General features: G+C 46.6%; 1 protein-coding gene across 4 annotated transcripts in view; it reads left to right on the top strand.

Annotated features, from left to right (window-relative positions):
• The window catches only part of ARHGEF16 (Rho guanine nucleotide exchange factor 16), a 207985-nt gene that overhangs the window by 106754 nt on the left and 86469 nt on the right, over positions 1-14762 (top strand). For all 4 annotated transcript variants that reach the window (XM_063943347.1, XM_063943350.1, XM_063943349.1 and 1 more), the window contains 2 exons: positions 315-475; positions 9540-9692. In XM_063943347.1, coding sequence (XP_063799417.1) covers positions 315-475; positions 9540-9692 — 314 coding nt within the window. The remainder of the gene's footprint in view (positions 1-314; positions 476-9539; positions 9693-14762) is intronic.

Genomic DNA, 14762 nt, shown 5'->3' on the forward strand with positions numbered 1-14762 from the left:
GAATCTAGTACTCGTTCTCACAGAATAGTATTTTTGACTTCATAATATGAGCACTGTTGCTTTTCCTGAAATCATGGACAGTGTTCACTCTGATATTACTGGTAGAACTTCTTATCATTGTGTAAATGTTATCGAGCACATTAAGTGGCTTCCCCAGCTGTGTGCCGGAGACTGGTACAGATAAATATGAATGGTACACGTAAATATAATGTAACCATTCTATTTCCTTGTCCAGTACTACAGTACATTTCAGGCAAGGCCTATGTTTGCTCATATTATTCTGTGCATTTACAACGCTTCCTCTTATCTTGCAGGCGATATTTGAAATTATCACCTCAGAATATTCTTATCAGCACAGTCTCGACATCCTCGTCCGTTTCTTCAAGAAGTCTGAGGAACTGAAGCAAACTATTAACGGCACAGAACATCACCATCTGTTCTCCAACATTGCGGATATACTGGAAGTCAGCAAAAGGTGATCAGGCTTAGAAAGCTTTTTAGTGACTATGGTTTGCCCATGGGCGATGTACTGTAAAATATTACGCAATTGTCAATTCTTTCTATTTTGTGGGTAACAAAATACAAGCTCCGCCTCCACGTGATGTCATCCAAATTTCAAATTGTTTAGATGACCGTGATTAGTCACAAAAAGTGTTTTTGTTTTGTCAAAGTAGTGGGTGCGGCCACAACACCTGTGTGAGTAAGTACGTAGCTTCCTAATAACGTGCTTTGTTGACTTTTTCTCCTGCAATAGTAGACTGTGACCTATGGCCTATTTGCTGTTGTGGGATGCTAGTCTCTAAAAGGACTACAGATTGCTGGGACTTTCCCAGTGGAAGAGCCAGAGGTTGCATTAATCCTGTCCTGCATTGACTGTTCTTGGTTCCCAACTGCCACCACCACACTGTTTAAGAACCTAAAACAGAGTTTCCCAAGCTCCGCCATCACAGTCCAGGTTTTAAGACTATCCATGCTTAAGCAAGGTGACTTAATTAATACCTCAGTCAGTTTGCTTTAACTGTCTGTGCTCAAGCATGGATATCCTTAAAACCTTGACTGTAATGGTGCTGTATGATCAGACCTGGCAGAGACCATTCTGCTCACCAGTTTGTCCAAGAGTCCTATAGGACACGTGTTTTGTGCACCTTTTTGAAGATTTGTGAGATCCCAAACTCGGGGTGTAGGTTATAGAGAGGTCCCTGTGACTGGGATGTGGATGATGTTAGTATGTTTTATATATGAAAAGTCTACGCTTTGGGTTTAGCTAGTCCCCTCAGGAGAGACAGTGGTGGGGAAGAATTATACTGTGTCCACTTGAGACTTTAAAGTCACTCACTGCCGACAATAAAAGACAGTTCTTAATCTCTGAGTAATTCCGATCTCTGGCTATGACAGACATTCCGGTATAAGCTGGATATTTTTCCCACATGCATGAAATGAAAGAATCTTCTATGAGAAACATCTTAGTCAGTTATAATGCGTTCCAGAGAGGAAGCCGTTTCATCCCCAGATGCGGGCCAGCCGAGGATGGCTGCAGCTCTGGACCGAGGTCACTGACACAGGGAAGACTCATCACACAACGAAAGCATTAGGCTGATAGCTGGAAGCCCTTCAAACTGCAGCTGGAGAGGGAAGTGCTTCATATATTAATGGAGACTTAATAATTTGTCTTTGACATTTAATTTGTGTCAAAAGATAGATAGATATAATTTTTTGTTTAAACTATGATGCTTGTCTCTTATGTTTGTTGCTGAAAAAGTAACACTATTTGTATCTTTATTTCTCTATCGTCCTAGTGGATGCTGGGGTTCCTGAAAGGACCATGGGGAGGATAGCGGCTCCGCAGGAGACAGGGCACAAAAGTAAAGCTTTTCCGATCAGGTGGTGTGCACTGGCTCCTCCCCCTATGACCCTCCTCCAGACTCCAGTTAGATTTTTGTGCCCGGCCGAGAAGGGTGCAATTCTAGGTGGCTCTCCTAAAGAGCTGCTTAGAGAAAGTTTAGCTTAGGTTTTTTATTTTACAGTGAGTCCTGCTGGCAACAGGATCACTGCAACGAGGGACTGAGGGGAGAAGAAGTGAACTCACCTGCGTGCAGGATGGATTGGCTTCTTGGCTACTGGACATCAGCTCCAGAGGGACGATCACAGGTACAGCCTGGATGGTCACCGGAGCCGCGCCGCCGGCCCCCTTGCAGATGCTGAAGTTAGAAGAGGTCCAGAATCGGCGGCTGAAGACTCTGACAGTCTTCTAAAGGTAGCGCACAGCACTGCAGCTGTGCGCCATTTTCCTCTCAGCACACTTCACACGCTGTCACTGAGGGTGCAGGGCGCTGGGGGGGGGCGCCCTGGGAGGCAAATGTAAACCTATATACTGGCTAAAAATACCTCACATATAGCCCCCAGAGGCTATATGGAGATATTTAACCCCTGCCAAACTTCACTAAAGAGCGGGAGACGAGCCCGCCGGAAAAGGGGCGGGGCCTATCTCCTCAGCACACAGCGCCATTTTTTCTCTCACAGAAAGGCTGGAGAGAAGGCTCCCAGGCTCTCCCCTGCACTGCACTACAGAAACAGGGTTTAAACAGAGAGGGGGGCACTAATTGGCGATATAAATATATATATAAAGATGCTATTAGGGAGAAACACTTATATAAGGTTGTCCCTATGTAATTATAGCGTTTTTTGGTGTGTGCTGGCAAACTCTCCCTCTGTCTCTCCAAAGGGCTAGTGGGGTCCTGTCCTCTGTCAGAGCATTCCAGGTGTGTGTGCTGTGTGTCGGTACGTGTGTGTCGACATGTATGAGGACGATGTTGGAGGAGGCGGAGAAATTGCCTGTAATGGTGATGTCACTCTCTAGGGAGTCGACACCGGAATGGATGGCTTATTTAGGGAATTACGTGAAAATGTCAACACGCTGCAAGGTCGGTTGACGACATGAGACGGCCGACAAACAATTAGTACCGGTCCAGGCGTCTCAGAAACACCGTCAGGGGTTTTTAAAAAAACGCCCATTTACCTCAGTCGGTCGACACAGACACAGACACGGACACTGAATCCAGTGTCGACGGTGAATAAACAAACGTATTCCTCATTAGGGCCACACGTTAAGGGCAATGAAGGAGGTGTTACATATTTCTGATACTACAAGTACCACAAAAAAGGGTATTATGTGGGAGTGAAAAAACTACCTGTAGTTTTTCCTGAATCAGATAAAATAAAATGAAGTGTGTGATGATGCGTGGGTTTACCCCGATAGCAAATATTGGCGTTATACCCTTTCCCGCCAGAAGTTAGGGCGCGTTGGGAAACACCCCTTAGGGTGGATAAAGCGCTCACACGCTTATCAAGTGGCGTTACCGTCTCCAGATACGGCCGCCCTCAAGGAGCCAGCTGATAGGCAGCTGGAAAAATATCCTAAAAAGTATATACACACATACGGTGGTTATACTGCGACCAGCGATCGCCATCAGCCTGGAGATGCAGTGCTGGGTTGGCTTGGTCGAATTCCCTGACTAAAAATATTTTATTGATTTGGAGCATTTAATAGGATGCATTCTATATATATGTATGCGAGATGCACAGAGGGATATTTGCACTCTGGCATCAAGATAAGTGCGTTGTCCATATCTCCCAGAAGATGTCATGGACACGACAGTGGTCAGGTGATACAGATCCCATACGGCACATGGAAGTATTGCCGTATAAAGGGAAGGAGTTATTTGGGGTCGGTCCATCGGACCTGGGGGCCACGGCTACAGCTGGGAAATCCAACCTTTTTACCCCAAGTTACATCTCAGCAGAAAAAGACACTGTCTTTTCAGCCTCAATCCTTCCGTTTCCCATGTGGGCAAGCGGGCAAAAGGCCAGTCATATCTGCCCAGACATAGAGGAAAGGGAAGTAGACTGCAGCAGGCAGCCCCTTCCCAGGAAAAGAAGCCCTCCACCGCGTCTGCCAAGTCCTCAGCGTGACGCTGGGGCCGTGCAAGCGGACTCAGGTGAGGTGGGGGGGTAGTCTCAAGAGTCTCAGCGCGCAGTGGGATCACTCGCAAGTTGACCCCTAGATCGTACAAGTATTATCCCAGGGGTACAGATTGGAGAGTCGAGACATTTTTTCCTCGCAGGTTCCTGAAGCCTGCTTTACCAACGGCTCCCTCCGACAGGGAGGCAGTATTGGGAAAAAATTCACAAGCTGTATTTCCAGCAGGTGATAATCAAAGTACCCCTCCTACAACAAGGAAAAGGGTATTAGTCTTCCACACTATATTGTGGTACTGAAGCCAGACGGCTTGGTGAGACATAGTCTAAATCTGAAATCTTTGAACACTTACATAAAAAGGTTCAAATCAAGATGGAGTCACTCAGAGCAGTGATAGAGAACCGGAAAAAAGGGGACTATATGGTGTCCCTGGACATCAAGGATTACCTCCATGTCCAAATTTGCCCTTCTCAACAAGGGTACCTCTGGTTCGTGATACAGAACTGTCAATATCAGTTTCAGACGCTGCCATTGAATTATCCACGGCACCCCGGGCCTTTACCAAGGTAATGGCCGAAAAGATGATTCTTAAAAGAAGAAAGGCATCTTAATTATCCCTTACTTGGACGATATCCTGAAAGGGGCAAGTTTCCAGAGAACAGTTGGAGGTCGGAAAAGAACTATCTAAAGTAGTTCTACGACAGCACGAGTGGATTCTAAATATTCCAAAAATCGCAGCTGTTTTCCGATGATACGTCTGCTGTTCCTAGGAATGATTCTGGGCATAGTCCAGAAAGAGGTATTTCTCCTGGAGGGGAAAGCCAGGGAGTTATCTGACCTAGTCAGAAACCTCCTAAAACCAGGCCAAGTATCAGTGCATCAATGCACAGGAGTCCTGGGAAAAATGGTGGCTTCTTACGAAGCGATTCCATTCGGCAGATCTCACGCAAAAACTTTTCAGGGGGATTTGCGGGACGAATGGTCCGGATCGCATCTTCAGATGCATCAGCGGATAACCCTGTCTCCAAGGACAAGGGTGTCTCTTCTGTGGGGGCTGCAGAGTGCTCATCTTCTAGAGGGCAGCACATTCAGCATTCAGGACTGTGTTCTGGTGACCACGGATGCCAGTCTGAGAGGCTGGGGAACAGTCACACAGGGAAGAAATTTCCAAGGAAGTGTGGTCAAGTCTGGAGATTTCTCTCCACATGAATATACTGGAGCTAAGGGCAATTTACGATGCTCTGAGCCTAGGAAGACCTCTGCTTCAAAGTCAACCGGTGCTGATCCAGTAGGACATCATCATGGCAGTCGCCCACGTAAACAGACGGGGCGGCACAAGAAGCAGGAGGGCAATGACAGCAAGGATTCTTCGCTGGGCGAAAAATCATGTGATAACACTGTCAGCAGTGTTCATTCCGGGAGTGGACAACTAGGAAGATTTCCTCAGCATGAATGAATTCCACCCGGAAAAGTGGGAACTTCATCTGGAAGTTTCCACATGTTTGTAAACCGTTGGGAAAGACCAAAGGTGGTTATGATGGCGTCCCACATGAAGCGCCAGGTCTAGAGACCCTCAGGCAATAGCTGGGACGCTCTGGTAACACCGTGGGTGTACCAGTCGGTGTATGTGTTCCCTCCTCTGCCTTTCATACCCAGTGTATGGAGAATGATAGGAAGGAGAGGAGTAAGAACTATACTCGTGGCTCCGGTTTGGCCAAGAAGAACTTGGTACCCGGAACTTCAAGAGATACTAGAAAGGATCTTGATTCAGCAAGAATCATGTCTGTTCCATGACTTACCGCAGCCGCGTTGACGGCTGAACGCCGGATCCTAAGGGAAAAAGGCATTCCGGAAGAGGTCATCCCTACCCTGGTCAGAGCCAGGAAGGAGGTGACCGCACAACATTATCACTGCTTAGGTGAAAATGTGTTCCATGGTGTGAGGCCAGGAAGGCTCCACGGAAGAATTTCAACTAGGTTAATTCCTACATTTCCTGCAAACAGGAGTGTATATGGGTCTCAAATTGGGGTCCATTAAGGTTCAAATTTCGACCGGTCGATTTTCTTCCAGAAAGAAATTGGCTTCAGTTCCTGAAGTCCAGAAGTTGTTAAGGGAGTACTGCATATACAACCCCCTTTTGATGTCTCCAGTGGCACTGGGCGATCTCAACGTAGTTTGGGATTCCTAAAATCACATTGGTTTAAACAACTCAAATCTGTGGATTTGATATATCTCACATGGAAAGCGACCATGCTGTTGGTCCTGGCCTCGGCCAGGCGAGTGTCAGAATTGGCGGCTTTATCTCACAAAGCCATATCTGATTGTCCATTCGGACAGAGCAAAGCTGTGGACTCGTCCCCAGTTTCTCCCTAAGGTGGTGTCAGCGTTTCACCTGAACCAGCTTATTGTGGTACCTGCGGCTACTAGGGACTTGGAGGACTCCAAGTTGCTGGATGTTGTCAGGGCCCTGAAAATATAGTTTCCAGGTCGGCTGGAGTCAGGAAATCTGACTTGCTGTTTATCCTGTATGCACCCAACAAGCTGGGTGCTCCTGCTTCTAAGCAGACTATTGCTCGTTGGATTTGTAGTACAATTCAGCTTGCACATTCTGTGGCAGGCTTGCCACAGCAAAAAAATATGTAAATGCCCATTCCACAAGGAAGGTGGGCTCATCTTGGGCGGCTGCCCGAGGGGTCTCGGCATTACAACTCTGCCGAGCAGCTACGTGGTCGGGGGAGAACACGTTTGTAAAATTCTACAAATTTGATACCCTGGCAAAAAGAGGACCTGGAGTTCTCTCATTCGGTGCTGCAGAGTCATCCGCACTCTCCCGCCCGTTTGGGAGCTTTGGTATAATCCCCATGGTCCTTTCAGGAACCCCAGCATCCACTAGGACGATAGAGAAAATAAGAATTTACTTACCGATAATTCTATTTCTCGGAGTCCGTAGTGGATGCTGGGCGCCCATCCCAAGTGCGGATTATTCTGCAATACTTGTACATAGTTATTGTTACAAAAATCGGGTTATTGTTGTAGGAAGCCGTCTTTCAGAGGCTCCTTTTGTTATCATACTGTTAACTGGGTTTAGATCACAAGTTGTACGGTGTGATTGGTGTGGCTGGTATGAGTCTTACCCGGGATTCAAAATTCCTCCCTTATTGTGTACGCTCGTCCGGGCACAGTACCTAACTGGAGTCTGGAGGAGGGTCATAGGGGGAGGAGCCAGTGCACACCACCTGATCGGAAAAGCTTTACTTTTGTGCCCTGTCTCCTGCGGAGCCGCTATCCTCCCCATGGTCCTTTCAGGAACCCCAGCATCCACTACGGACTCCGAGAAATAGAATTATCGGTAAGTAAATTCTTATTATAACGCACACACATTCTGCAGCGCTTTGCAGAGACAATTTGGCCATCACATCAGTCCCTGCCCCAGTGGAGCTTACAATCTATATTCCCTACCACATGTACTTACACACACTAGGGTTCTTTTTCTTGGAAGCGAAATAACCTACCAGTATATTTTTGAATTGTGGGAGGAAACCGGAGTCTCTGGAGGAAACCCCCGGAAACCTGTGGAGAACATACAAACTCCACACAGTTAGGGCCATGATGGGAATGGAACCCATGACCTCAGTGCTGTGAGGCAGTAATGCTAACCATTACACCATCGGTGCTGCCTGACATATAACATTACTTGGTGTTTTATGTAGGGTGTCAGTGTACATTAGGGGTCAGTAACCTGTGGACTTTGGTTGGCAGGGCATGCTAGTACTTGTACTTCCATAACAGCAGAAGAAACCTCAGTTTGCCTATTGTATATCTGTTTTAAATTACATGGTCACAGGGTAAATGGAGGTATGAGAGTATTTCATCACCTGTCAGTTGGATTTTTACGTTTGTGAACGTCCAATATGTTGTGAAGCTTTCTCTTAAGAGGCGCAAGCTACGCGTCTGCTCCAGGCCACTTCCTGCTGAAGTCCATCTTGTTCTAATCACTGACCGTATCTGTTTCATTTTACACATTGCCACATTCTCAGCTAGGGTTGACAGCTGGAAGCGGCTGCTGGTTTAATATCCATTCCCCACGGCTGCTGTTTGGAAAATAAACTTTTTTGTTTTTGTTGTTTTTAAACTCGCTGTAACCATTTCCTGACGTGTAATTATTGCTTCCATTAAAAAAAAAAAACCACACAGACACACACACAGACACAGACACAGACACACACACACACACACACACACACACACACACTGCAGTGTAAGATATGGAAAACTGCACTAAAGTGTGTTTATTTACGGCATTTGAAATTGATATGTAGATATATACACACACGCTGTTTCCATGACATGACGTTATCACCAGGTGGGAAATAACTCATGCACACACAGGGAGAACATACAAACTTTATGCATACTGTGCCTTGATCAGGAATTCAATCCAAAATCTCAGTGCTGTGAGGGAGTAATGCTAACCGCTACACCAACCTCTTCTAAATGTAATGTATGTGCTCCAGAAACATCACTAACTTGTAATGCGCAGTCACTTGACGCCACCCACCATTATAATTATTTTTTGCTTATAACTTCATCATGTGTAATATATAGGGCATATTGGACACTGCCTGCAACGACTTAAAATGTAGAAGACGGGATAAATACATTAATGGGAGGTGGGAGACTGAGGAGGATGAGACTGGGCAGTAACAGTGGCAGGAAGGTAGGGCATACCCTGAACCTGCCCTGTCAAGAATCTGGACACTACTGAACAGGGTAAATGAAGCTCATTGTAAAGAATAATAAAAAAAGGTTTAGTATGGGGTCATCTGTTTAGCAGACAGGACCCCTAGGTATTGGAAGCTGAGACAGGTGGTGCCCCAGCCTTGACCAGCACCCCTGGCAAGTGCCATCCTGGCCAACCCCTAGTTACCGCCCTGTGTGCAGTATAAAGCCAAATACTGACACCTCCGTCATTATGATCTCTGTTAGTTTAGATGTATTTTTGTTATTTGCTGGCACCCATACTAGCTTCCTGTTTGCCCCGTCCTAGGTGCACCCTACCTGCTGGTTAGTAGTAATATATACCATAGTTCCTCCAGGATCCCATTCTCTATACACTATAGAATCTCCCGGGCCAGCCTGTTAGAGACTACAGCACATGCTGACTCAGCCCCAGTACAAGGTGGTGCCATATTCCGTCTGCTCTGCAGGGCAAATGGGGTACAAGCTACGCCCCGATTCTTGCTCATTATGAAGTATGCAAAGTACCATGTAATAAATAAAAAAATCAGATGTGAAACCTGAGAACTGCACATGTCCCCCAGACCCAATCTCCTTCACCCTCCCCAGAAATAATTATAGGAGCTGCGGGGAGCCAGAGTAGATAGAGAAGTAATAAATTCATTATTTCTGAGTAAAATTGATTTTTCTGACATCAAAGAAACCAAGAGCACGTCTGAGCTCCCGCGTTACCCCAGCCACGTTATCCTCTCGGCTTTATCCTCTGACACTTGCAGCTGGGAACAGTTGGAAGTTTGACCTTTATTTCATGTTTTCTTTCGTACAGATTTTTTGATGACTTGGAGAAACGGCACAAGGATAATCCTTTCATCAACGACATCAGCGACATCGTGGAGAATCACGCGCTCAACCACTTCCAGCCATATGTCATTTACTGTTCCAATGAAGTGTATCAGCAGAGGACTCTCCAGAGGCTGATGTGAGTTACAGGAGAGAGGAGCGAGTATGTATACTGTATGTGATGTATGCAGTAGAAGTACTGCTACAGAGTGTGCATCACAATGGGTCATACAAGGAGAATGGCTCTCTGAGATCTGTACAGCCTATTACTATATTATAGCACTGCACCGTGTCCTCATGGGGCAAAAACCACTGCAAAGTGGTGTGGCCCCAGCCAGGGGTGTAGTGGTTCCATTATACACCACTACGGTGCTCGCAGGGGGGCATAGTTACGTCTCCCCATGCATTCCTGAGCCCCCCCCCCCGGAGGCGCAGGTAATCTGTACCCGCACACTACGCCCCCCTCTCTGATCACTGTTGTGTTTAGCTACTGGCGTTACCATCTATTATGGCACACCTTCAGTAATTTATCTGCTCGCTGAGGGCTTTTGTCAGACCATTCCATAGGCAGCTCATGGCCATCACAAGGAATTGAATTTACTCCTTAGTATGAGTCAGGTTTGGAAGATTAGGGGCAGATGTACTAAGCCTTGGAGAGTGATAAAGTGGAGCAAGATAAACTACCTACCAGTCAGTAGCTGTCATTTTCAAATCCAGCCTGTAACATGGCAGCTAGGAGCTGATTGGCTGGTACTTTATCTCTCTCCAAGCTTTGATACATATGCCCATTAAAGAGAGGTTTTTTTCAAACCTGCTAAAAAGAAAGAGCGGAGGCGTTGTTCATAGCAACCAATCAGAATCTAGCTAACATCTGTCTAGTAGGTTTTAGAGAATAACTAGAATATGGTTTTCAACAACTCCGCTCTTCTGTATTTTAGAACATTTGATAACTCTCCCCCTTAGTGCAGTACAGTAATGAGCACTGATCCAGTAATAGTTACACACTACTACTGATGTACAGTGCTATAGAATGCTACAGTAATACTACGCCATAACTATCCTGCAACATTGTAACCACACGTGTGCAGCTATATTGCATTGCAGGCAAATATGTACATTTCTGTGTGGCTTATGTTACAGTAGAGTAAATCTGCCCATTATAATGTACTTTTTGGATAATAGTGACCACAACAATCTGTGAGCACTAAACCACCTGTTCGCAGGTAATAAAATAGGTGAAATGTCAGCGATTCGGGAGAACATTGCTGCTGTCCACAGCTACAGCTTTATGACGCTCCAGTACACATGGTCTGGAGATGGAATGTGGCTATTGTACACATGGGTGTACTACGATTGGCCGGCTGTCGGGATCCCGGCGCCCAGCATACTGACCGCTGGAATGCCGGAAGTGGGGCGAGCATAAAAGAGCCCCTTGCCAGCACGCTGCACTCGCCACACTGCGGGCACGGTGGCACACTACGTGTGCCATGCTATTTATTCTCCCTTCAGGGGTGTTGCGGACACCCCAAGAGGGAGAATAGTTGTCGGGATCCCAGCGCCGGTATGCTGAGCACCAGGATCCCAACAGCCGGTATATCGAGTGCCACCCGTACATATCCGCTGTCGCGGATATGTATAGGCTGGCAAGTCACCAGTACAACATACTGGTACCTGGATGATAGATCTACAATGTCTACTAGTCAGTAGGTCACCACCATATGGTTTACAGGTACAAAAGGATTGACATGACAATGGTCCACACACAAATGCTGTACAGGTTGCACAGTGCTAAATTCACAGGGTTAGTAAAATCTCAGGTTAACTGGCATGTCATGCTTGGCACTGTAACTTTTTGTCCTGTATCAGATCCCATTAGAAAAGTCCTATAAATATGTATGATGTGGCTATTAGACTTTAATGGGGGGTAATGGCAATTACCTAGTTCAACTTTGAGCAGAAGACTGACTCCTGCATTTGACCTTTTTGCTTCATATTTGAAGTTTTTACGTTTTTACTAGCTGTAACAGCCAACATTGTCTGCCTTTTTTTCTTCGTCTCCACCCCCAAGTACCAACCAACCAGCTCCTAACTTTCATTTTGCAAACACAGCCTGTAACATGGCAGTTAGGAGCTGATTGGCTGGTACTTTATCTCTCTCCACTTTATCACTCTCCAAGGCTTAGTACAACTGCTTCAAAGTAATTACATAACTACTGTGCTGCAGTCGGATTGATGTCAGATGGACTGAAAACAAAAGGAAGAATTATTTAATTACAGGTTTTTATCTTGTTTTATTAGTATTTTGTGCCTCATGTTTCCATGCTGCTGGGACAGGGACCATGGCTGAGGCAGGTCTGCTGTGTGGTCTGCGGACATGTATAAAGCACTTTCTCACATACACTTATATCATTATTCTGGCAGGAAGAGGATGGGTGTGCGGATAATGTTTCACAAGACTTGTCCTTGGAGATGCGTTCTTCTCGTCTCTCCCACGGCACACCTTCCAATGTGTTGGAATTGTGTGTTTGATTTCAGTAGATATTTAATTTGCAGTGTAATGCTTATTAATGAAAGCCTTTGCTTTATAAGAGGCAGCTAGCGCGAGAGGATTATTTTATATTCATTTCTCTCTATTAATTGGTAGCTGCCGTGATGGCTCTTAGACTGGGTGGTATTCTGCAGTGATATAACTGAGATGTCAGCTATATGTGTGCAACATACAATGTATCCTGTCCGGCACTGCACTGGCTCTTAATACTGGATCTTCTGCCCTAGCCAGCGTTCCGCATTCGTCATCTACACATCTGAGAGTATAGGAATCTTCTGCCTTTATAGGAGAAATCTGTATTAGAGGGAACGCCTCATATTGGTTGGTGCAGTACTGTATCTAGGGGTCAGGACTAGTGGCCTCTTGAGGTTTTAAAGTAATGGGAGTAACGGGTTAAAATAGGCACCACAGGTGGTGTGTTCCGTCATGCCGTGGGGTGTGAGTGCATCCTAGCGGGCGTACGCATTCCCTCAAAAGCCCTTAATCCGGGTCTGGATACTCGACTCACACCATACAGCAGGCACTCACTCATGTAGAGTTACGCTCTCGGCAGGCGCTCACACACGCATAGGTTCACGCTCTCGGCATGTGTTCACACACGCATAGGGTCACGCTCCCGGCAGGTACTCACACACGCATAGGGTCACGCTCCCGGCAGGTACTCACACACGCATAGGGTCACGCTCCCGGCAGGTACTCACACACGCATAGGATCACGCTCCCGGCAGGTACTCACACACGCATAGGGTCACGCTCCCGGCAGGTACTCACACACGCATAGGATCACGCTCCCGGCAGGCGCTCACACACACATAGGGCGCTCATGGCAGGTGCTCACACATGCATAGAGTCATACTCACGGCAGGCGCTCACATTTGCACGGGATTTATGGTCATGGCGCTTACACACACACAGAACTCTCATAGGGTCACGCTCACGGTAGGCGCTCACACACACACAGGATCATGCTCATGGCAGATGCTCACACACGCATAGGGTCACGCTCACAGCAGGCGCTCACACTTCTCTCCCGCCCAGAGCAGTCTGTGACCAAGCCCTTAACTTCACAAATATTGTATGTTCTGGTTTTGTACGCTTATTTGTGTTATACAGAATGTCCGGGTGACTCCCCAAATCCAGGAGAGTATACACCCCTCTCGGGATCTAACAGGGATCTATACCGCTAAATCAGCAGCCATACAGTTTTTTTGTTCCTTATTTTCCTTCTATATCCTAAAAATAACAGCCAAAGGGGTTATTCAGAGTTATTAGCAAACTAAAAAAGTTAGCAATTGGGCACCATGCTGCACTGTAGGTGGGGCAGATGTAACAAGTGCAGAGAGATTTAGATTTGAGTGGGGTGTGTTCAATGTCGTAACTAGACATTTTGGTGCCCTGTGCCAGAAAAGAGATGGTGTCCCCCCCCTCCCCATATTTAAAAATGGGACAGTGCGCGCTAAAGACACGTGCCAAAAATGTATGGTATGGCTTCATGGGGAAGGGACGTGGTCACAAACTAATACCAATTCATATTACATCGCACAGTAGCCTCCGTTATTCAAAGTACTCCACACAGTAGTGCCACTTAGACACATTACACTAGGTAGAGTTTCTTATATCATTACTCCAGTCCCCCTTTTTACATTTTTTTTTTTTTACGCATTATGGCAGGCAGAGGTCCCCCCTTTTTACGCATTATGGCAGGAAGAGGTCCCCCTTTTTACGCATTACGGCAGGCAGAGGTCCCCCCTTTTTACGCATTACGGCAGGCAGAGTCCCCTTTTGAGAGAGACTGAGAGTGTATTATACTTGTGTTTGACCATCCGCCAGCTATCTTTTCCTTCCTACTGTACTCTGACACAGCTCTCCACAGCTCAGGGCACTGTGGATGGGCTGGGGGCGGCTGCCTGGTAGAGACATCCTCTCTCACAGAAAATGGGGTGATAGGAGGGGGAGGCAGGGCAGATGAGCTGCAGCACTGCCCGGCTACCTATGTAAGAACAGGTAGCCGCGAATTGCACTGCAGCTCAGCTGAGCGGGGACGGTGTGTGGGAGGGCCAGCTGGTGGATGGCTGGACGGACCTCACAATGCAGCTGCGGCGGGTGTTGCCGGCGGTCCTGCGCCCACAGTGCATATGCACTGTGTGCCAGGCACCACTGGCACACTGTTAGTTACGACCCTGGGTGTGTTCAAACTGAAATCTATATTGCAGTGTAAAAATAAAGCAGCCAGTATTTACCCTGCACAGAAACCATATAACCCACCCAAATCTAACTCTCTCTACACATGTTACATCTGCCCCACCTGCAGTGCACATGGTTTTGCCCAATTGCTAACTTTTTTGGTTTGCTAACAACCCTGAATAACCCCCAATGCATGTTCTGAATATGTGTAAAAAATCCACTGTAACATTTGATTTATTTTAGTTGCAGTTTTTGTTTGTAAAAGTGTCAAATCTTTCAAATATAAGGGGGTCATTCCGAGTTGTTCGCTCGCTAGCAGATTTTAGCAGCATTGCACACGCTAGGCCGCCGCCCTCTGGGAGTGTATCTTAGCTTAGCAGAATAGCGAACGAAAGATTAGCAGAATTCCGAATAGAAAATTCTTAGCAGTTTCTGAGTAGCTCTAGACTTACTCCTACACTGCGATCAGCTCAGCCC

This window comes from Pseudophryne corroboree, chromosome 10 (assembly GCF_028390025.1).
Source record: "Pseudophryne corroboree isolate aPseCor3 chromosome 10, aPseCor3.hap2, whole genome shotgun sequence".
NCBI lineage: Eukaryota > Metazoa > Chordata > Amphibia > Anura > Myobatrachidae > Pseudophryne > Pseudophryne corroboree.